We start from the raw sequence: 24383 nt of genomic DNA, 5'->3' as shown, positions 1-24383 counted from the left end.
AGTTACCTTATGAGACCTCCGTTCAAACCAATGGCATCCTGTTTTCTGTTGCATTTGTCTATTAAGATGGTCTTTTTAGTAACCATCACCTAGACCAGTAGGATCAGGAAGATTGGGGGCTTGACAGTAGATAGTCCCTTTACGGTGTTCTTTATAGACCAGGTCTCTTCACGCCCACAACCTAAATTCTTACCTAAGGTTCTGTCAGAGTTCCACCTTAATCCATTCATCTATCAGGGTTTTTCCTGAAGCCACATAGTTCTCTACAACAATCTTATTTACGTACCAAGGATGATAGAAGGGAACCAAGCAATTTAGGAAGTCACCTAGGCTCTTCATTTCCTTTGTAGGTAGATCCCTAGGGTGCTCAGTTTCTAGTCAGAAACTATTGAAATGGATATTGGGATGTATTATCACTTACGATGCTGTGGGCATTCCCCCTCACCACCAAAAGGGTGATAGCACAATCAACCAGATCTCAGGCAATGTCTACGGCATTACTGAAGAATGTACCAGGATCTGAAATATGTAGGGCCGCTACATGGGCTTCAATACGTACATTTTTGAAACATTATGCCCTGATCCATGCTGTCAGATCCGATGTGGTACTTGGTTCTGCAGTACTGTCTTCAATTCTGGACGCAGTTCAAAACTCCATCTGGGGATACTACTCGAAAGTCACCTGAAGTGGAGCACCCATGGGGAGGAGGTTACTCACTTGGTGCAGTAACTGGTTCTTTGAGATGTGTCCCCCCCCCATGAGTGCTCCAGTACCCACTCGCCTTCCCCTCTGCTTCAGACTGTTCCTTAGGGGATGTTTTGATTGAATAAGGAACTGAATGTGGTTTGCCAGCGCATCTCTATATAGCCTTGTTACCTTGCACAAGGAGGCATAGGGTGCATGCCTAGGCCAAATGGATGTTGATAACTGAAAATCTCCGATCAAGGGCTTAGGAGGCACATGCACATGCGAAATGGAGCACCCATCGGCGGACACACCTTGAAGAATCACAGTTACTGTACAAAGTGAGTAACCTGTTTGCTCCACTACCCCTGCTCCTCTTAATCCATGATGGACTCTCTTCAGCAGAAATTACACTATTGCCATATACACCAGGTCACTGACCAGATTCCTGTGCCTCACTGGCACAATGAGCTACAACTTGATCAGCCTGCAGCACCATTTCCCCATAGGGCGGGAAATGCGTGCCACAAAGAGACCAACTGGAGATTGTGTCCCAGCTAGGGTGGGATGGAGGGAATTGTACAAAATACTTTTTAAAGGAATTTTAGTACTTAGAATCATTTTTCTTTTTGCCCAGCAGCAAAATTCCTTTCTTACCCTTCCCTTTTAAACTTGCATTAGGGAAATTTATACCCATGTAGCTACATCAACTGTAGCTGCAATGATACAAATTACTAATGTAACCACACCAATTAATTACAACACTGCAAGTTTTCTTGATGTAGACAGAGCCTTCAGACCTGATTCTCCAGTGCCCTGCACCTTGTGTAATCACTTACATTCATGCAAAGTGGGTGTAGAATACTATCAATTTCAGATGTACATGAATACGTTATTTAGAGACCAATGGAAAATCAGGCCCAGTGTCCCTTGAAATTCCCATTTAGTCTTTTTTTTCCTTCTCTTTGTAACACCCACTAGGGCAGGGGTTCTCAAACTGGGGGTCGGGACCCCTCAAGGGGTCATGAGGTTATTACATGGGCGGTCATGAGCTGTCAGCCTCCACCCCAAACCCTGCTTTGCCTCCAGCATTTATAATGGTGTTAAATATATAAAAAGTGTTCTTAATTTATAAGGGGAGGTCACACTCAAAGGCGTGCTATGTGAAAGGGGTCACCAGTACAAAAGTTTGAGAACCGCTGCACTAAGGTCTATGAGTTTCTAGAGGAGGTGTTGTCTTCATAACTACTGATGTCATAGACTTTCTCACCTAAAATAAGAGGTTGAATATCTTAAGTACCAACAGTGTGCACAACACATTGCTTTTCACAGATTTCAATTAAAAAAGAATATGTAAGATGCTAGAACTTACACACCAGTAAGTAGGTGTATGTGCTGTAAGAGAGCCTGAATTCGTACAACTTGCCCAGGTAGGGGCCAGAAGAGATAAGGTATAGGAAGAAAAGCAGCCAACAGAAGGGTGTGGGTTAAACTGTGTGTGGGCAAGATACTTTTCCTTAAACCACCATCTGGCCCTTCAGCATGTAGATTTCACTCGGATTCTCTTAAAATCAGGTAGCCTCCTGTACACTCACCTACCAGTTTGTAATTTACACCACTTTACACATAGTTTCTAAATCTGGCACCCCACAACAATTATGGTACATAGATGCAAAGGACCCATGGGACTCTGGTAGTGACCAGGGATAATAGCTTGTGTACATATGTGAAGCATAAACTCCATACCTGGCATGGGACAGTATGCATTTTTTATGCTTTCCAAAATAAAAACTGAAACTTCCCATCCTGGAACCCTTAGTCAAAATTTGTGTTGAATAGAGTCCTATGTTGGCATTCAATATAAATCCACTTGTTCAGCACAAAATACAGCTGCATATTCTCATCTCAGCATTTTAAAACTCATGTTTGGGTTTGTTTGTTTTTAAAAGCTTTTGACATTCTTCATTTTATTCAAACCTTTTGGAAAGCAACTAACACCAGCAAGAATGTGTCTGCAAACATATTTCAAGCCATCTCCCATTCCGTTAGGTGGCATGCAAAATAGCCATTCTGTTTTCTGTCTTGCCGTACAATATCCTCTCATTTCATGCAGGATTCAGCTTTACTGAAGAAAAACAGGCTTCTGTATAAATAGTCATGTATATTTAATTCAAGGATTCTGCAACCAATCCCAGTGTGTGTGTGTGTGTTTGTTTTACTTTATCTCTCTGGATAGTTAAGGAAAGGGAGTGGGGGTATTGCAGACATTTTAGTATAAATATATAAGGCACCAAAAGAGCTACACACAGCGAATGGGTGTTAATGTCAAGTTTCATATGGAAATTGTCATCTGTCTCTCTCAGTTTCAGGCCAAGGGCATATTGCCTTGCAGACAGTGATGAGGAGTCTTCTAGTGCTGGGTCTTCAGAGGAGGATGATGCTCCTGAGGTGATGGGAGGAGAAAAGCAGCTGACTCCTGGTGCAGAAGGGTGAGACATTTACCTGATTTTTTTTTTTTTTTTTAAAACATGCTTTGCCAGCTGAAGGATTATGACAACCTTTCATGTTCTGTTCCACTATAGTGCTTGTCATGGGAAAGGGCATCACTAATATGTGTGTGTGTGTGTATGTATATGTATGTGTATATATATGTGTGTGTGTGTGTGTGTGTGTATATATATATATATATATATATATATATCCATCCAACAGCCCAACTGAAAACCAGCCGCTTCTGGGATGGAGGGGGGCAATTAGGTACACAATAAAGGAAGAAAGGGAAATATTGACCAAAACAAATAGCTACTCTTGCAAGTTACAATAGCAGAAAAGACAGGAGCTTAGTTTCTAATGTATTGTGCAAAAGATCTCTGCAGAGTGAACTGTGTAGTGCTCAGTTTACAACACCTGATACTTCCATAACTTATCTGAAGATTTTAAAGACGACTAAATGTCCCTATCCCATGTTACAGATGTGGTGACTTCGCCAAGTTACTTTGAAGTTTCTATGAGCTTGTCTACACTTAAGGAGGGATCGACGAGCGATGCGTCGGCGGTCGATTTAGCAGGTCTAGTGAAGACCTGCTAAATCGACTGCAGATCGCTCTCCCGTCGACTCCTGCACTCCACCGGATCGAGAAGAGTAGGGGGAATCAACAGGAAAGCGTCTCCCGTTAATATCATGTAGTGTGGACCCCGCGGTAAGTAGGTCTAAGCTATGTCGATTTTGAGTTACACTATTCACGTAACTCAAAGTGTGTAGCTTAGATCAAATTTCCCGTGTAGTGTAGACAAGGCCTATGCCTAAGATGTCTCACCCAATGGCAGAGCCAGGAATAAAACTCCTAGCATTGTGCTTAAACCACCAACTAAACCACAGCTGTCTTAAATACCTTGAGAGGCTGAAAAACTAGGTCACCTTTGTTGGGTTTTAAACCTGTCTTTAGGGTTTAGGAATTTCTAAACTTGATGGTTAAGTGCATAGCATTTGATCACTGTCACTTTTATTTTCTCTTCAATGGCTTTTAGAGTAGCTTGACTGTGCAATAGTTCCCGAAAGTGTGTATTTTTAACAGACAAATCCATTTAATTTGTATACGGTGGTCTGTCAGAATTATTTATCAACAAAGAGTCTTGTGGCACCTTATAGACTAACAGACATATCTGACAAAGTGAGTATTCACCCACGGAAGTTTATGCTCCAATATGTCTGTTAGTCTATAAGGTGCCACAGGACTCTGTCGCTTTTTACAGATCCAGACTAACACGGCTACCCCTCTGATACTAGAATTATTTATGTGTAATATATGTTATATTTTTACAAATACTTTGTTTTCCCTTTTTGTTCTAGCAACGTTAATAATATGTGATCTGTACATTTTATGTAAATGTAGAAGGAAATTCTGCTTGGCCACCTAACTCTCTTTCATGCCTTTGAAAATTTTCACCATTGCCACCATAGTATCCAATAAATGGATAACTCTGTTTCTGTTTAGGCTAGATCCACAGCTGGTATAAATTGGGGAATTGAAATTAATGGAGATACATTGGTTTTATACCAGTTGAAAATTGGCCCATTGTGTTAATAGAGATTAGTGCCTGGGAGAAAGGAACCTGGATAAATTCATGAATTATTAGTTGCATGTATTGTAGAGAGGGGGTCGTATCTCATCTGTTGCTAGGTTCTCTCAGGACCATCTCATTCAGTGGATGACATGGGCACTGCAGGAATGTGAAAGATGCCATCCTTATGGCTTTTATGCAGTGCTCGCATTCCTAGATGTGCTAGGTGTAGAAGGAAGTAGAGATGTACTTTGTCCTTACAACAAAGTGTCTGTTTTGCTACCATCCCATCTAGACTCCGTTGTAGTGGGGAGAAAAACAGTCTTTCTGCATATGTGCAGCTAACAATTCCTGGAGCCGCCTTCTACTGCCTGGTTCTTCTTTCCTCCTTGGTCCTCCTGCCAGTAACTCCACACTAAATGCAGTAACAATTGTAAAAACCTATAATTAAACACGCTGCATTAAACAGCTGGGACATGGTGTTTGGTCCCCTTGAGCTCAAGATGTATGTGCACGTGCTTCAGTGCATCTGTCTCCTGACAATTTTTGTTAAGATGGTGATATACAAATTTGCACACATCATGCCAACTTACTGTTGACAGTCGTGTAAGCATCTTTAGCCATTTTAAAAAAAATTGTCATGCTTTTAGTGCCATCTGGAAAGGGAGTGCACTTAGACTGGATAGAAGAGCCACTAGTCACTTGTAACCAGCAGGGTGTTTGTGCTGGGTACAGACTCTGACAGCATTGCCTGGACATATCAGTGTGAATCTGTGTTTAGGACTTTTATTGAAGACCTTGCAAATCAACATGACTTCACAGAAAATCTATAAATAATTTAGCAAATGAAATTGGTGATAGTCATAGAAATTGTAGCTTTTTTGTGTTGCCGTACTGCCCAAAGGCTGCAAATGGAATTGGGGCCCCATCTAGTTGACCCTATGCAAGACACCCAGGAAAAAAATGTAAGTTGTTTGGGCAGTCAAGATGGAAAAGACCTCTTAAGTCACCTAGGGCCAGATTTTCAAAGGTGTTTAGGCACCTACTAGGATTTTCAAAAGCATCTGGGCACCTAACTTCCATTGAAATTAAAATAGTTAGGCACTTAGGCGCTGTTTTGAAAACTCCGGTTGGCACCTGAATACCGCTGAAAACCTGGCCTAGTCTATCCCCCAGATAGTGTAGGATTGTTTCCTAAACTATCACTGAGATTTTGAGGGTCCTAAAGGAGCTAGGTATCTAATTCTATTAGATCCCCTTGAAAATCTCAGCATATGTATAAAAAATATTTTTGGAGGAGTGCTTTTAGCATGCCTTGCTTTACATTTCTCAACTGCCGAGGCCTCCATCACACACCTTTTCCCTGGCATTCAGCCTACATTTTATTCCAAAGCTTTTAGTGTCAGATCATTTGTTTTTACAGCCTGTAGCTCCTACTATGCTGTTCCTTCATGGAGCATGCAGAGAGAGACATTTTTAGGAAAACCAGATAATTTCTGGGAGCATCATTTTGATGATGTATTTTTCTTATTCTACATATGAAGGTATGTTGGAGGACATCGGACAAGTAAGATCATGAGGATTGTGGATAAAATTACCAAGTCAAAATATTTCCAGAAAGCAACAGAGACTGAGTTCATTAAAAAGAAGATTGAAGAGGTCTCCAATACTCCACTACTGCTAACTGTTGAAGTACAAGAGTGTAAAGGAACACTAGCAGTTAACATTCCACCACCACCTACTGACAGAATATGGTAAGTGTAGTAAAGCAAAATAGAAATTAAATTCTTTTAACTGTCATTTTCCACTTGCGATACTAATTTCCTTTATAAAAGACACTGGGTACTTTTATATCTTTGCAGCTATTTGACAGTTCTGTAAAATAAAATAAAAATCAGTGTGATTTTCTTCCCTTGCCTAGCGTCTTTGAAATGTTTTGCTACAAAATGTGTGTGCCATCCCGTCAGAAGCTCTAGTATCAATAGAACCTTCCTCTGCAAACTGCAGAGTATTTCATATGCAAAATAGTTCTGAGAAGAACAAGAAAAGCTTACACACTCAGCTGGAATGTATTTTGGAAGAGATGCAATAGGAATTAATATTTATAAACTAGAGTGGTGACAGGCGCTATCATCAAAATCTGAATTGCATTTACAATTAATGTGTTCAAGCATTTCCTTCAAGAGATAGTCAGTCAATAAAAAACTTTCTCTTCTTTGTGTGTGTGCTCTTGAGGTACGGTTTCCGAAGACCTCCCTATCTAGAGCTAAAAGCTCGGCCAAAGCTCGGCGAGAGAGAAGTAACTTTGGTTCATGTGACTGACTGGATAGAAAAGAAACTGGAACAAGAGTTTCAGGTATGTTTCTTTAATAACTTTAAAGACATTTTTCATTTAACTAATGGAAGTTACAGTTCAAAATTGTTCGCTTAATTCCTAGTGCAGACATAAGAGAAGTGCAGAGTTTCAATTTGCAGAAGTGGTCAACATCCAGCAGTTCTCCAGTTCCGCGAGAGCTGCTAGTGCTGAGCACTGCTGAAAATCTGGCAAACTGATCACCCCAACTTATATAAATTTCCAGGATGGTCAAAAGAGTGGGAGAGTCAAACTTGAGACAAACCTATCAAGCAGACTGGCTAGATCAAAACTGCCACCTTGAATTCTGCTTGAAGGGAACTGCAATGAGACATATGCTGGGGGTTGCAGGGGGGAAACAGGCACTTCCCTGTGGCTCTTTATTGAGTTGAGTGAAATGTGCAGGGATCTCAGCACTTCCTAATGTTTCATCTTCAATTATGTGGTTTATACTGTGACGGGTTCCCCCTGGGTGCCACCTGGAACTGGGGTACGGCTGAGCCCTCTGACCCACCAGCCTGGGCTCTCCCTCACACTGTGCGGCTGTGACAAGCTGCAGACCCACTCCCAGTCTTACGCTTCCATCAGCATAAATATAGGTAGGGGGGACACACCCAGCGGCAGTTACATGCAAGCTCTCTGACTAGCCACTGCACGAACCAACAGTAGAAAGGCAAAAGCCAAGGTAACTCTCAGCTCCCCAGGCACGCCCCCCTCTGGAGCATAAACCCAAAAATTATACCGTCTTGCGGTGCACAGCGTAAGCTCATCGAGTTCGCTCCCCTCACTCCACCCCCAACGTGGAGAGGAATATGCAACAGCCTCTCTGAGCTAAGATTCCCATGCATTTCACTCCAAACTCACTGGTTTAGATTAAAACATAAAATAAATGTATTAACTACAAAAGACAGATTTAAGTGATTTATAAGCGTGAGCAAACAGATCAAAGCAGATTACCTAGCAAATAAACAAAAACGTAACCTAAGCTTTATATACTAGATTGGATATGAACAGCAGTGTCTCATCCTGTCTAACTGATGGTACAGGCAGATTTGTAGATTCTTAAGGCACAAGCTGCATTAGCTTTACAGCTTGGGTTTCTCAGGTCTTCATACACAGGCTAGAAATCCCTTTAACCTGGGTCCAGCACTTCCCCCAGCTCAGGTGTTTCCAGGACTCTTTTAGCATGGGGAGTGAAGAACAACAGATATCACCACTCCCTGCCTTATAGCATATGGCAGGAACCCTTTGTTTCAAAACTTGATTCTCAGACTGGTTTGTGGAAAAATACTGACATCCCAAGATGGAGTCCAGAATCATGTGGCCTGGTCATCAGCGCTGAGGGGCATCAGCATTGTCTGGCTTTTCATTGTTGTACTGGAAAGGCTAGTTATGGGTGTCATCCAGAGTAAGCACAATTGAAATACAGATACATAGTCAATATTCCTAACTTTAGATACAAAAATGATACATGCATACAAATAGGATAATCATATTTGACAAATCATAACTTTTCCAATGACCCCTCACATGACTCGTCTTGCATAAAATACACCATAATTATGCTATAATCATACCATAATAATCACTATGAAGAATATGAGGTGCAGTGTCACATATTACCCAAACTGTTGTGGCTAGTAGGCACTGCAGAGTTTGCATATACAAATTGCATCAGATACCATCCAACCCAGGGAAACCGAAATTGATTTTAAGTATGCTACTTACTTTTGAATTATGCTAATTAGAAACCCAAAAATGTTGAATGACGTATTAAACTAAGTTGCATTTAATTTTGCCTTCATTTCGCAGAAAATTTTTGTCATGCCAAACATGGATGATGTTTATATTCCTCTAATGCACTCTGCCATGGATCCCCGCTCATCTACGTGCCCTTCAAAAGATCCAGTCACAGAGGCTGCTGATCAACCATGAAATGTGAAGATTTGCAGTGTACAGTATTAAGAAATTTATTTTCATGGTTTTTTAAACTGTGCGGTAGTTTTGTCCTTAACTTGTGCCACACCTTTTTAAAGAGGACTGCCTATACCCATTTCTTTGCGCTCAACATGCCTGGTTATTGTTCCTGTTTACTGCACTTATACGAAGTTTAATTCCATTTATAAGTTGATTTATTTTGTAATGGCTGCTGTCAGGATTTTAACTGAGGCTAAGATGACCTGTTTTGAAGAAAAAAAAGAAAATCTAATTGTAATAGATCAAGGAGCTTGATGACACAAATTGTGGTCAGTTTGTGTTCATACATCATGCTGCTGCATTGAAGGGTGGTTCTTTTGCAGTAAAGGACCTGCATGCCAAATCCTCTGGCAGGAACAAATGTATACAACTGGAAGACTATTTTTCTCTCTCAGGCAGTTGGAGGTGTAGAATGAACTGTTTTATGTTCTTTCACTTCTGCAGTCAATAGCTTGTGTCAAGCCATTGAAATATGAAATCCTTTCAGGAGAAAAGAATGTAAATTGGATGTATAGGTAATATCGTGAATCCATTTATGTGGAATATACATATTAACTTATTTTTTTCATACAAAGTTAATGCTTTTTTGGGAAGCAAGTAGCCATAAAACACACTCTCTCAAATATCAGTGAAGGTGGGAATTGGTGGGGTTATTGTGATTAAGAAAGCAGTAGGCAAAGCCATGAGACCAAACCATAGCAAGCCTGCCTCATAGTGAGGTACAATCACCATGGTTTGTGATTAATTCTGAATGTTTAAAGATATGAGCACACATGAAAATGTCTAAAACTGCACATACTGACCAGAAATAATTATCCTAGTTGTGTATGGAGTCTCTTATACAATGAAATAAACAGTGGGATTCTCATAGGAGTTTCTGTTGCTGTGTTTTCCCATGACACCAGTGTTTACATGCAAAGCATGGGACTAAATTCTGATCTGTGACAGCCATGCATCCAGTGACTTCAAATCACCAGATGTTGGTGAGGATTTGTAGCTGTAACTGAAGGCAGATTTTGACACCCATGTATTTATTTCTCAGTTTTGTATGTGAAATAGGAATTCAAGCATTTGAAGTTGTTCAGGCTGATCACAAGCTGGTTATGACAGATGTAAGGACTGTTTCTGCTAATAAATGGCCAAAACTATGAGAAAAAAACTGCCTTTTTATTTCTATCTTGTGTGGAGATTCAAGATTAAATGTATGCATTAAATCATTAACTATTTGAACACTACATATCTGATATTTAATGTGACTTTTTTTCCTCCGTGTTGCCAACTGTTCATGTATTTGTGTCAGAATGTTTTAGTTTACAAAGGTGAGGTTTTGTAGCTCCCCTTTGACTAGCATAATTTGCTTTTTTTTTTCTTTTGAAAAGTAAATTTTTACAAACTTTGTATATTGTGTTCAGTCCCATTTGTTGTAAATCAGAATTACCTTGTGTAACTTTTTGATGATTTACCATCTCTAAATGAAGCTATCATAGTGAAGATTTTTTTAAACAGCACCTTGCCTGAAACATCATAAATATAATTAGCATTTAATATATTTAAAAATTAAGTCTATATTTGAACACCTATTTTTTGGTTACTTTTAATTGCAATATTAGCAGGTTATATTTGTTACCTAAACTCCTGTGACCATTCCAGTTTGTGTATACTGTTCTGGTATTGCGCTCATTACTACATAGGCATTATTTGCCTTTCATGAAGTCTGCATGTCTTGTACGCAGGTCTTTATATGATTTCTATGTGCAATAACTGAATTATAAGTCAAAGGACTAGATGCACTAATGTGAAGATATCCAGATTTGTTACACAATTGTCATATTGCACTTCCTAGTCAAACTATGTGGGTAACTATAATTGGCTTGCTTTGTTTTCTGAAATAAAGTTATCCCATGTCAGACACATTACATAGCTTGTAAGTTATTTCTGCATAATTTTGTTTGGCCCGTAGTTTGAGTTTGTGCAAGACACCCATGTTTTCAAAAGATGGATTTGGGAAGCCACTTTCCTGTTGTACCCCACTCTTACAATTTCTCCAGAAGTTCATTCTTAGTTCAATTCAAGCTGCACTATGAGGCTATAAAGACTGATGCTTTAGGATAAGGGATTTAAAGGATATATTGTTCTGGCTTTGAAAATAAAAGCTTAAAAATCAAAATTTTGAATTCTATGCTACTGTAATGGATAAATGGGTTCTTTTAGTTCCAGTAGAATGTTTATGTAAAAGTATTCTAAATGTAGAGGAAGTAGACAGTTCCAGTGGTTCACAACTCATGGCCCATGTGCAGCTGTGCTGACATACAGGTGTGGAGTGTGTGTGTGTATATCATGTGGGCTGCAACCACACAACACACAGCTCCCTCCTGTTTATAGTCAAATTCAAACAGCAGAAGTCACATTAAAAGTACTGGTGAGTAGTAACTTTAATATGTTCAATTATTGACAAATTCTAACTTTGTGTTGCATGTGATGTGGCTCTCAAAATATTTTGGTCAAAGACAAAAAATGGCTCCTCTCTGAAAGCTATCCCCTTGTCTAGTCCTAGGCTCACTTCTAGCTGCTGCCAAGTCTTCCTCTTACAAGTCAGTATGTCTTACCCGAGGTGGAAGGATAAACTCACTGATCATGAGTGATAAGTGTAGTGGACATCTTAAGTACCTTTGAAAGATGCCTTAGAACTGTGAAGGAAAAACCTTAGTTATAATCACTGGGCCCTACTCAAGGTGATGTGGTTCAAATGCAGTTTACACAACTTTCTTTCCTCTGCTTGATCGTCATTGCAGGAAAATAGTGAAACCAGACCTGGGAAAAAATCCTATACATAGATCTTACAGCTACTAGAGGATTGGGTTACAACCCCATTTATGAATGGGAGATGAAAAATTCTTCCCCTATCCACTTCCTGTGTAGCATCTACTGAATCTTATTCCACTGTGCAAAAGCTTTGTTCAGAGGTCCTCGGTCCAGGACCTCTAGGCAAAGGAAATTTCATTCAGAAAGGGGAGGGCTTGAATTTAATTATGGTCTTCACCTAAGCTTTAAGAGGTGCAGTAATCACCTTGTTACTTGATCTTAAAAGAGCCACTCAGATTTTAACTAAGCAGCACCAGTTATGAACAAGCTTTTTCCTGTTGCACTGTTGCTTAGCCAGTGAAGCCATCAGCGGGACACTTCACCAGTTCAAAGACAGTGCTGGAGAGCACAATAAGGAAATAAAGTCTCACCATTTTTTCTGCTGTTTTATTAACCATTCCCCCCCCCCCCTTTACAAAAAGAAAAGCAGCGGGCGATGGGTCAGCAGCCCCGGGTAGGCGCTCTCCAGGGATTGCGGCAGGTCCCAGGCCAGCTCCTGTCATGCCTGGGGGAACAGGAGCCCTGTTAGGATCCCAGCCCGAGTGCACGGCCCCGCCGCCCCGACAGCCACAGCGTGTCTAGGGGCCGGGCCGAGCTCAACCCGCAGCCCAGGGGGAGGCAGGACGCCATATCCCGCCCGAGCTAGAGGGACCCGGCGCCGGGGGCTCAGACTAGGCTTTACTTCATCCGCCTCAGAAGTCTAACACGTGTAAGGAGAATCATCACAGCAGCCGGCGCCGGTGGGACGGACATCCCCCGCCCCCCCCCGCGGCCCCCCTGAGCCCCGGGCAGGACCCCCCCACCCCCCCCCCCTCCCCCCCGCCCCCCCCCCCCCCCCCCAAACCAAAGGCCCCCCCCCCACCCCCTGCCCCCCCCCCCCCCCCCCAATGGTACACCCCACCGGTCACCTCACTGCCCCCGCCGCCAGGCCTTAGCCTCGCCACAGAACGCCGAGCCGGCCCTATCTACCCCCACTCACCTCCAACGCCCTGCCTGCCTTCCTAGGCAGAGAGAAAGGCGGAACGAGGCCGCTCGCCGGTATTTATAGTTCGGGCGCCTCAACAGGCACCGCCCCTTCTCATCAGCAACCAATAAAATGTAAGTCACAGGCCACGTGACAGTTTGATGTCAGCGGCTAGTTCTCGCGCAATTTGGGCCGCGAGAAGGGGGGATGATGATGATGATGATGAGGGGGCGGGGCGGGGCCTATTGGGCCAGTTAGGCCCAAAGTGGACCGCACGGGGCCGGTTGGTCTGGGGCTGGTGCCAACCGCATCTGGACGGTGCGCACCAGAGCACCGTGAGCTAACGGTCGTGTTTCGAACTCGGCCGGGGTCAGAGGGGCTGAGACGGGCTCAGCGGCAGGGCCTTGGGTCGGACGCATGCTAGTGGGTGGAACAACAGCTGAACTTGGCTGTACCGTGCTGGGCTAAGCCTGGCTGAGTCAGACCCGGTAGCGTCCAGCCCGCCTGGGACCAATGGGCGCCAGAGCTCCCTTAGGTTAACCCGCTCCAAACCCACTGACCATGGCTCTCTTGATTCCCCCACCAGAAGCCTTTATCCTGCCTGCCTTGGGTTAAAAACACCACTTCTGAGACCCTGGGAAACATGCTTTTTAATAGGGCGGGGATTTCAGGAGTATGACCACTAAATGAGGAGATGCATAAATCCCCAATAGTGAACGGTCCAGTATTACACTGACCATTCAAAACTCGGTTTCCTTGATAAATGATCCTCACCGCAGAGGAGTTTTCCCTTTCCCCTTATTTGCTGTGAACTCTCCCCATCTCTGCGGTCAGTTGCCATTATCTGTTATCCGTCTTGTATAGAAAGTCCAGCCCTTCTCTGCAGAATTTCCCAGACCAGGCCTCTATGTGACTACTAAGGGCTGTGACCTCGGTTTTGTTTACTGTATGTGTTTCAAGCACTATGCACACCTAAATAAGCAGGAAAAGCAGTAAGGTCGTTTTTCACATGATTTTGCTAATCACCATCAGCAGTTGTCTGTTAAAATCGTACGTTTTAATACATGACTTGTGATGCCTAGGATGTGTTTTGCCCAGCAGAGGGAGACAGTCACTCTCTACAATGGAATCAGGTAAAGTACCTCCACTCCAGAATTTGCTGTCCTCCTAATTTCTCTTTTGTGGGAGCTGATCATTTCAAAATGTATTTTAACTGCCCAGAGAAACGAGTTTTCTTTTCATTAAACATAAGGCACTTTCTAAACATGCTGTTTTTCATAGATATTGTACAAGGTTGATTCCACTGTATTTGCTTATTTTTGCAAAGTTTCCATCTTTTAATCTTTCCATATTCCATATTTTTGGAAGACTGTTTTCTCATATGTGAAATTCAAACTTTTGCTGAGCCATTCTAAAAGGTAAATTGTTTTAATCTGTAAAGTTGCGGTTTAGATCCGTGCACCCCACCACCCAAATAGTCAGAGAGTTTTAAAGGCACTTTGCGCTAGCTTTGCATTGCAGCTCCCCTTACGGAGAGCAGCATTCATGGGAGCTGCGAGGCTAAGGAGAAAGTGAGTACAGCACTGTGGCTGTCTCTGCATGAGGGTCGGGGGGAATCGCCCGTGTACGCCCGGGCGCAATGAAACGGTGTCCCCGTCTGCAGCTAGGGGCTGGGGGCGCTTCCCCGTGTACGCGCTGGCTCAGCCCACCCCACGGGCCGGCGGGCATGGCCCCTGTACGCCCTGGCTCCTCCCGAGCCGTGCCAGGCTCCCTCCCAGTCTGCTCCACCTCCTTTGCCGGGGGTGACGTTGGTGGCCTTCCCCGCCCCGCGGAGCCAGGGGGGCCGGACACGCTGCACCGCGGCGCAGCCAGGGAGCCGCCGAGCCGGCCGGGCGCCGCTGAGCCCCCGGTGCAGAACCATGGAGCGGGGCGGCCGCCCCCTGCACCGGGCCCTGCTCCGCCGCTGCCTCCTCAGCCTGGGCGCGTTGCTGGTGCTGCTGCCGCTGCTGCCGCCGGGGCCCAGAGTAAGTGAGCGGCGGCCCGGGGCTCAGCCTCCACCAGGGCCCGGGGCTCAGCCTCCACCAGGGCCCGGGGATGGCGGCACAGAGAGGGGGGGGGAGCCCCATGTATACCAGTCAGTCGGGCTGGGAGCGGGGGCACCGGGGGAGTTCCCTCCATACCCTGCACCCCCGGGGCTGGGAGGGGGGAGTTGCCCCCGGACATCCCTTGCCCCACCCGGGGCTGGGAGGGGGACATAGAGAGTGGGGACTTGCCCCCGGCACCCCAACCCCAGGGCGGAGATGGGCGAGTTACCCCATGTATCCCCCTGCGCTGGTTGAGGGAGCCCTTCTCTGGTCAGGCTGCGTACTCCCCCTCCCCAGTATCGAGAGCCCTGTCCAAACTGGCACCCAGCTCCCTGGGGCTCTGTCAAGAGTTTTGGTGGCAGCTGGGGTGGTGACTGAGGAGCTGTCTCCTCCCCAACTCTGGGGTAGTTGCTCAGGCTGTGTCTCTGGCTGTGTAGGAGATGGGTATAAAAGAGTGGGGGGGGGGTCAGGGCTGAGCATCCCCGGAGGGGAGGGTGAGAGAGAATTGCTCCAGGCCTATGAAGGTAGGGGTGCTCCCCTGGGCTCAGGGTGTGGGACAGAGATATGGGGAAGTACCCTCAGCCTGAGTTACAGTGTGAACAGAGAGGAGGGAATTGCTCCCCCAGTTCCACAAGGATACTGTGTGAAGGGAGTTGAACAGAGAGGAGCTGCTCCCTTAGCTGTGGGTGTATGTGGGAATATGTAAGAGGGGAGCTGCCATCTGGGTGTGTTTGGCTAGGGCTTGCCAAGAGGTTACTGTAACTTATGTAGGTCACATCTGCAAAGTCAGACAGCCGCCTGCGTCTGCATAATAATAATGGCGATAATTTTTGTATATCTTTGTAAAGCTATTTATTTGCCTATTTAAACGTCATTGTGTGATCTCCGTTTTCTCCCGTTGAATGCCCAATGACTCTGTATACGCATGCATGTGGATGACGTTCTCGGTTTCACTTCTGTCCTAAACACGCAGCTGTGTACCCACTTGCTATCTGCCATGGTTACTCATAATATGCTATCTAAATATTTGCTGCAAAAATGGGTATATATACTAATTTTCAAACCAAAAATAGAATGAACTTGGTAGCAAGCAGATGGGTGATGGTTAAAGAAGCATGAACAAAACTGGTGATGGATAAAATAATGTAGACAAATAAAGCAACTAGATAGATGTGATCAAACATCACCGCTTAGTCCCTTCACTTTTTTGTTGTTTGCTGTCTCCTGTCCTTCATCTGTAGATTTCTGTTTAGATTGTAAGCTCTTCAAATCAGAGGCCTTGTCTTCTTACATTCTCTGAAACACCTAAACACTCTTGATGGTGGAGATAAAAATGATGAAGTGTCTCCCACACAACTCAGCCAGTCCATGCTCTCTTGACCAAAAATTGCCAGTTATGCTAAATGTGCACTTGATGACTTTGTGATGTGAACAAATATATAGAGGGGACTCTTATTCAGAATTTGAAACTTGATCTCTAGGGGTGAAAAGCAAGTGAACCATGCACTATCACAAACTCTCTTGAAAAATAATCAGGTTGTGCGTGGATTTGCATCATTGGGCATCAAGAGGCTATGGGAAAGAATGTAGCCATGGACTCACCAAGGTAGATAGTGTGTTTAACAAGTGAATTCTTTTTGCAGATAAATTTAATATGGCAATTAGCTTTTGCTACAGAGACAGGTTGTTTTAAATTATTTGCTTTTAAAAAAGTGTGTTTAGATCAAATATCTATTCTTCAAAAATCCCATTCCTGAAAAAGACCCTCTATTTCGTGACCTTCATGGATCCAGTGATAGTGAAAAGGACCAGCTGCCATGCAGTTCTTGGTATTTGAGCTATACCTGAATCTGGGAGAGGGGTGTTTTAAGGTTATGCTTTTTAAGCAGGTATAATGGCTTGCTTGTTGTTCACCTGAAAATACAGATTTGATAGATGGGGTTATAGTTCAGGTTAAGCAAAGCTGGAGGCTTTCTTTTTCCCTACACAGCTCCACTCCCCTTTTTAAAAGTAAACATGCTTAACAGTGAAACTCTAAAGTGTTTTGTACTGTTGCTCAATTAGGAAAAGAGCAAAAGTTGAAAGCATACTGTCAAGATAAATTACCGTAAAAATCTTTGTGTAATGGTAATACCTTAGGTATTTTTCTCTATGCTCCTTGTTTTGGTAATCTAATTTGCCTTTCACCATTTAGGATGATTTTTGTATACATAGTTTGTATTGAATTTTAGGTATAATTATATGGTTACTTCAAAGGAAAAAAAGATGTAACCAACATAAATGGAGAGCTGCTTCTTTTATTCTAGTCAGTTTGGACAGTTTATCTAAATTGGTGAGTTTCATTGCGTAGCACGTCGCTATTGCATTTGGAGCACTGCAGAGGAAAACTTTGAATAGTCTCCTAATCCCCCGCTGTGTTTTAATGTTGGAAAAAAAAAAGATTAATAGTAAGTTTTGTAAAATTCTCACCATGCCAACACCATCAGAAAAACCTAAATTTTGGGCCTGGCAGCAGGGGTGCAGGAACAGTTTGTATAGTGGGGGTGCTGAGAGCCATTGAACCAAACTGTAAATCCTGTATATGATGGAAACCACTTCAAGCCAGGGGGTGCAGCAGCACCCCTACTTCTAGCACCTATGCCTGGCAGGGTCCGTCTTATAAATGAAACCTGGTCCAGACACATTTGCAAACCCCATTTAATTTCATGCTGCTATAGGCCTAAATCTTGCAGGATGATTTGCCTGGGTGGACTGCTGAGCCCATTCAGAGTCCATTGAAATCAACAGGCACTGTATGAGCACAGTCGTTTGTTTGCTCATGAGGGGCACAGTGTGGGATTGGGACCATAGTTAATATTAGTGCTTTTTGTAGGTAGAAGTTTATAACTTGACTATGATAATTCTTTCCAACCTAAAACTTGGCATGTATGATTTTGTCCAGGGACAGCCTTTTATTTGTTTTTAGGAAAAAAATGTTTAGTCACAGGTATGATTATTATCCATTACAGAAGGAGACACAAGCAAGGAGCAATTGTCCAAGGTCGCTTGCACAACTGAGACTAGAACCCAGGTCTCCTGAGTCCCAGAGTAAAGCCCTAGTCACTAGATCACATTAATACTCCTTAGTTACAATTAGGATTGCTGGTGCTGGGCTTGAAATGAAACTCCTTTTCCCTTCTGCTTCCCCTCCCCTTTGCTCCATCCTAAAAATAGGTTAGGCTATCTAGGTTTTATTCACAAGCTGCAGTTACTTTAAAATTCATCCATATTAACACTAACAAATCATAAGAGATCAGTGCAAAACTCTGTCTATATTTCATCTGTGCTGTAATGGCTCTGAGAAGGAACTTCCATCCAGTCAGGTAAAGATGACTTGAAAAAAATATATTTTGTAGAAACAATTTTTCCCACCCAGTGGAAATGTATAACTTAAATTTATATTACACATGCACAAAACTACATTAAAAGAACATTATTAACATTACAGCACTCAACTTCAGGGAAATGCCAGAATTATGGTTGCCTGGGCAACCTTAATTTAGCCCCCTGGTACACATGCATTATGATACAGTATTTAATTACATAACCATATACTATTTTTTCCACAGGACCCTGCCTCATTCAGTGCACAGGATGGATCTGCTCTGAGAATGAATCGGGGTTATGCAATTGAAGAAACTGCTGTCTGTAGGACCCCTATGTCATTTATTACAGAAGTTGGGGAGGGAAAAAAACAAATTCCTTCATATGAACATCCATATGGATCATCAAGAGAGTTGCAACCTTTAGGTCCACCACACAGACCACTGTCACTTGAGCTAACAGAGTAACGGATATCAGTAATAAGTAGTTATCAATGGTTCACAGTCAAGCTGGAAGGGCATATCGAGAAGGGTCCCCCAGGGATCAGTTCTGTTCAGTATCTGATTTATCATCAATGATTTAGATAATGGCATAGACAGTACACTTACAAAGTTTGCAGACGATACCAAGCTGGATGGAGTTGCAAGTGCTTTGGATGATAGGATTAAAAGTCAAAATGATCTGGACAAACTGGAGAAATGGTCTGAAGTAAAGAGGGTGAAATTCAATAAGGATAAATGCAGAGTACTCCAGTTAGTAAGGAACAATCAGTTGCACACATACAAAATGGGAAATGACTGCCTAGGAAGGAGTACTGCAAAAAGGGATCTGGGGGTCGTAGTGGATCACAAGCTACATATGAGTCAACATAGTAACACTGTTGCAAAAAAAAGCAAACACCATTCTGGGATGTATTAGCAGGAGTGTTGTGAACAAGACACAAAATAATTCTTCCACTCTATTCCGCGTTGATTAGGTCTCAACTGGAGTACTGTGTCCAGTTCTGGGCACCACATTTCAGGAAAGATGTGGAGAAGTCCAGAGAAGAGCAACGAAAATGATTAAAGGTCTAGCAAATATTAGGGAAGGCTGGAAAAATTGGGTTTGTTTAATCTGGAGCAGAGAAGACTGAGAGGGGACAGACCTCTGAGGATAGGACAAGAAGCAATGGGCTTAAGTTGCAGCAAGGGTGATTTAGGTTGGATATTAGGAGAAACTTCCCAACTATCAGAGTGGTTGCCTAGAGAGGTTGTGGAATCTCCATCACTGGAGATTTTTAAGAGTAGATTAGATAAATACCTGTCAGGGATGGTCTAGATAATACTTAGTCCTGCCATGAGTGCAGGGGACTGGACTAGATGACCTCTCGAGGTCCCTTCCAGTCGTACAATTCTATCACATGGACTGGCAGTAGAGGGGGATGAGACACTTTGTCAGTGGGTTTCAAAGATATTTGCTGACAGCAGAGGAATAATGAGACTCAGGGAACTTGGGTTCTACTCTAGGCTCTGTAGGGGAACATGCTCTAGTAGGCACAGACTTTTCTGCCCACTCCCCTCAAGCATAACCCTTCTGCCTTATCCTCTCCTACCAGTCCTGTCTCTTCCCCATCCCTTGCTCCTTGTCCCAGTCTCTTCACCTTGCACGTACAAGTCTCTACTCCTCAGGCTTCTAATCTTAATCTTTTTGTACGTCCTAGTCTCACCCCTCTGGAATGCCCCTCCCAGTCTCCTCCCCATGCCCAGGTACAGTCTTCTTGACCAGCCATTCCAAGTTCTCCAGGCCCTCAGCTCCTTGTCCTCGGCCTCCTTTCCCAACCAGTCCCCACATCCCAATTCCTTATTCAATTTGTCTTTCTCCTACCCTGGCCTCCAGTCACACCCCACATTCCCTATTCCCACGGGCTCCCAGTTCCAATCTCCCTCCCTGGGCTCTTGGGCCAATCTGGATATTCTTCCCGCACCCCCCAGATCCTTGTCCCAGTCTCTTTGACCAGCCCATCCAAGTTCTTCCCCTGCTCCTTGGCTCCCTGTCAGATCTGTTCCCACTCCCTATTTTCACTACCCCACTGGTTCTCAGTCCCAGTCTCCTTGCCTGGCTAGTTCCATTCCCGCCCCTACTACCTCCCTGTCCCTTCCCTTTCCCTCTCCATCTCCCACTCTCAATGCTCAGCCAGTCCCAGTCTTCCTCCCCCTCCCCCCCCATCCCAGACAATAATTAAGGTAATTGACCAGAAGAGCTCATTTGGATAATAAATACATATGAAAATGGCCAACTGGCATATAATTTTTGGTATCACTATAACATTGGAGTAAGATGTGAACAACATGGAACAGTCTAGAAAACGCAGATCACCCAAATAACTGGACAGACATAGATGAACATATTAAGAAAAAGTAATGGGGACATTCTGTTGTGGAAGTTTCTGTGCTAATTTCCCAGCCTTTGTCATTTTGTGTGATACCATTGCTGTTGTTTGTAGTTTATATTTATATTTATTTTTTCTTGTATTTTAACATGGGCCTTCCTCATTATTTAGGCGACTCAGTGAGCAGTTCTTGGAATTGCCCAAGCAATAAATGGAAGGACGTTATGAGGGAGCAACATCTTAGAAACAACAGTGAAGAGTCTAACAGAGTGGCCTATAAATAGTCACTGGTGCCGCAATAAATATTATAGAGCACTGAAATATAACACTGGAATTTGAAAGAAAGTGTGTTATGGTGAACTGAGAAGATAAATATATTTAAGAAAGCTAGTTAGTTTAACCCTTTCCTTGTGATCAGTGCTATAGCGGAACATCCTGAATTCTCCCTGTTTGCCTTTGAAGATTATACAGCTCAAAAACAGCAACCTCTTGTTAAGGATAAAATGAGTGTTTAGAACACTGGTATGTCCTCTACCGTGGGCTGTGGGCTGAGTTTTAATGCTGTCTAATAACATACATAAGGTGCAACACATGCAGCATGTTCTAGAAAGTAGAAAACCCCAGCCTTGATCAGATGTTTTCTTCTGCAGCATTTTTTCTGTCATCAGGCAGTATTCGTTAAGTTGCCAAACATGCATGAAACTAAGGTGAGACAGTATTAAGACTTAATGAAAAGAGACCTATTTTTTAAGGTTTATGTAGAATAACATCAGTATATATGGTTTGAATTGCTGATACATTTGGTAGCTCATTGTAATAATTACTGTTTATATTCCTTTAGAGGAATACTAACAAGATGCATGTACCTAAGATTAGACCTGACAAGTGTGGCTTAATGTACAGATGCGCATATGTATCATTCTGTCCTTACCCTTCCTGGCTCTAGTGTTCTTGTGAATATTTAAACAAGTTCTGTTTCCCCAGAGAGGCCTCAGTCCATTGGCTTTCTTAGGAGTTGATGATGCTCAGCACATCTCAAAATTTGACCTAGAAAGAGGATAGAATCCTGTAAGAGTGGAATTTACGTATAGTTCAATACCCTGCCTGCTCCTGGGAATAGAGGTACAGCATGATGTGTACGGACATGTTCTTGTCATGTGCATGCACACAATTATGAAGACTCACCAGTGCCTAGACGCTGCAGTGATGGGGACTCTAGAAATAACCGACAGATAGTTGCTAGATTTTTTTTTTAAAGGTCATAAGGCTCGCTAGATTTTATTTAATTTTCTAAAGAAAGTGTAAAGTAGCTTTTTTTTGTCAGCTTTCCGTTAAGCATCAACTTAATTACTAATGCTGCAAAATTAGTTCATTCAATTTTACAAAATTTATTTAGTGGCTTGGTTTTATTATGCAGTGACTCTCAGCCTGTAGCCAGCAATGTAATTAGAGCACTAGCTGACAAAATCGGCTCCCTGAATCATAGACCACGTGATGATTATGCTAAATGTTTCCAGTATTGTGCAGATGCTCATTTTAAAAATATATTACTTTGTCCACACCTTGTCTCCTGGAGCACAAGTTATATTTCTGGTCTTTGCTGTAGCTAAAGTGCTTGATTCTGCTCCCATAGAAGTCAGTGGGAATAGGCTTAGACTCTACTTTTGCTAGAATATTTCCAAATATAAATATACAGTCTTATTCTGCATTCCATTGAAATAGTGAGTATTGGGTGCCCAAGGAATGCAGGATTTGATCTTTTGTTAATAGTTTATACTTTCAACAGTTTTATGTTAGTGCTTTAGTTAGCAGCGAAGTTGTGAAGATTTATTTAAACCTAGCAAAATGCCAGTGTTTTTATCCCACCAAGCCTTGCAAGTGGAATTTACTGTAAACGCATTTATAATCTCTTCCAAACACTTTCTTATTTAAAAAGTGGAAATCATTTACTGGTAACACATGGCATTGTGATTTGCTTACTAACAAACTGTAAGCTGTTTTATTGAAGCAACAGGAAGCAATATTCAGACTGCTATTCTAGCTCACAGCTAATTCATGGCATCCCTGGTGTCTGAGCTCTTTCAATGAAGCAAAAGGTTTGGGACATATTGTGGATGGCTGGAATACTTTTCTGTGTTGTTTACTCGCACCTGAGGAGCCCCTAGTGATAAGCACTCCAATAATATGACATATTTCTAAGTTACAGAACTAAAACTTTAAGGAATCAGTGGCCTGATTTTTTTTTCAAAACTGCTGCTTCCATTGACTTCAGTAGGATATGGGTGCTTAGTACTTCTGAAATATAGGCCACTGTCTTTAAACAAAGCTAAATTAATGGAGGAAACTCTTCTCATAGGAATTTGATCTTCATTAAACCAGTATTTTCTAGACAAACTTCTCTAGTCTTAAAAGCAAAGTACTAGAAATAGGGCACTTACCTGATAACCCATACAGAGGTTTCCTAAATGATAGATAATACCCTGTTTGATACTCAGCTGTGCACAAATACATAAACCTATCAGAATTTGTAACACAACTTTATTTTGGCTTTGTTTTAATTCAAATTAGTTTTGACTCATTTCTTTTTTGGTTTGTAATTTATTTATTTCCCTCAAAGAGGTAGTGAGTCTAAGTAAGAGGAGGTTTGTTATGCTAGTGGCAACAAGCGCTTAAAAGACCCAGCCCTCTTCCATTATATCCTGATTAACATTCAGTACTCAAGAACATTTGTTGAAGCTTAACTTGGTAAAGGCATGAAGAATACCTAGAAATGTGGGTTTCTAGTTAAAATATCAGATAACACCATCATTATTCCCCATCTTTTTAGCTTTTATTTAAAGAAACAATTTCTTGTTTAGAATCCCAAAAGGAGCAATATAGTTTCTTTAATACTCTGAATCTTTCATGTTTCAAAGTAGCAGCCGTGTTAGTCTGTATCCGCCAAAAAAACAGGAGTACTTGTGGCACCTTAGAGACTAACACATTTATTTCAGCATAAACTGCATCTGAAGAAGTGAGCTGTAGCCCACGAAAGCTTATGCTGAAATAAATGTGTTAGTCTCTAAGGTGCCACAAGTACTCCTGTTCTTCTTGTGAATCTTTCATGTAACTTTACTAATGGGATGGAAATTCACAGTTAGCAAGGAGCTATCCTGCTGATCGAAATTCATAATCGATTCCACAGCGGGTGGCTTTTTGAGCCAAACTAAGCTTTTCACGTGTTCTGTATAATCATCTTTTCTGCTATACATTAAAGAGGTATAACTTGGTCTGTCTTCTTGCCCTGTTAATTCTCCATCCTGCCATATATCTCTGGCAATGTGTTGTATTACATCTCCTTGGACTATGATTGTAATGTGAAATGAGAATCTATTTTAAGAATTTGTATTGAATTATAGCTATTTAGGCCCCAGTGCTGAAATGAAATCTGAAGAAGTGGACCCCTATACCTGGAGCTCATCTCAGGATTGGAGCTGTAGTGTTTTTTATGGTGTAGCAGTCTGTTTCTCTGGGTACCATCAGGTTAAACTTGTCTCAAGTTTAGGCTTTGTAAATACAAGTTTTTATAAGATCTCATGCTAATATTTTCATTGGGCATTTTAAAAAATTCCAGTTGAGCAGGTTTTTCTTTTTTTTGAAAAACAAATAAGCATTTCTGTTCAGTG

General features: G+C 42.5%; 2 protein-coding genes, 1 long non-coding RNA gene and 2 other non-coding genes across 9 annotated transcripts in view; 2 read left to right on the top strand and 3 right to left on the bottom strand.

Moving 5' to 3' along the window:
• The window catches only part of TEX2 (testis expressed 2), a 122550-nt gene extending 111557 nt beyond the window's left edge, over nucleotides 1–10993 (top strand). For 4 of the 5 annotated variants that reach the window (XM_034789362.1, XM_034789363.1, XM_034789365.1 and 1 more), the window contains 4 exons: nucleotides 3049–3174; nucleotides 6292–6501; nucleotides 6983–7103; nucleotides 8913–10993. In XM_034789362.1, the coding sequence (XP_034645253.1) occupies nucleotides 3049–3174; nucleotides 6292–6501; nucleotides 6983–7103; nucleotides 8913–9035 (580 nt within the window). In that variant the 3' untranslated portion in view covers nucleotides 9036–10993. The remainder of the gene's footprint in view (nucleotides 1–3048; nucleotides 3175–6291; nucleotides 6502–6982; nucleotides 7104–8912) is intronic. The other variant, XM_034789361.1, reaches the window with a different exon arrangement.
• Nucleotides 10994–12143: 1150 nt separating this feature from the next.
• LOC117887831 lies at nucleotides 12144–12281 on the bottom strand. Its single transcript, XR_004648213.1, has one exon. It is a non-coding gene; the product is annotated as a small nucleolar RNA SNORA50 (small nucleolar RNA).
• Nucleotides 12282–12319: 38 nt separating this feature from the next.
• LOC117887120 lies at nucleotides 12320–13006 on the bottom strand. The gene is made up of 2 exons (XR_004648120.1): nucleotides 12919–13006; nucleotides 12320–12444 (listed from the first exon to the last, which is right to left on the bottom strand). It is a non-coding gene; the product is annotated as an uncharacterized LOC117887120 (long non-coding RNA).
• On the bottom strand, nucleotides 12604–12668 carry LOC117887830. The gene has a single exon (XR_004648212.1). It is a non-coding gene; the product is annotated as a small nucleolar RNA SNORD104 (small nucleolar RNA).
• Nucleotides 13007–14723: 1717 nt separating the features above from the next.
• Nucleotides 14724–24383, top strand: part of ERN1 (endoplasmic reticulum to nucleus signaling 1) — a 57988-nt gene continuing 48328 nt past the window's right edge. Inside the window, exon 1 of the mRNA XM_034789841.1 lies at nucleotides 14724–14927. Coding sequence (XP_034645732.1) covers nucleotides 14823–14927 — 105 coding nt within the window. The 5' untranslated portion in view covers nucleotides 14724–14822. The remainder of the gene's footprint in view (nucleotides 14928–24383) is intronic.

The sequence above is a fragment of the Trachemys scripta genome, chromosome 14, assembly GCF_013100865.1.
Source record: "Trachemys scripta elegans isolate TJP31775 chromosome 14, CAS_Tse_1.0, whole genome shotgun sequence".
In the NCBI taxonomy this organism is placed as follows: domain Eukaryota; kingdom Metazoa; phylum Chordata; order Testudines; family Emydidae; genus Trachemys; species Trachemys scripta.
This window is presented reverse-complemented; position numbering and strand designations above follow the sequence as displayed.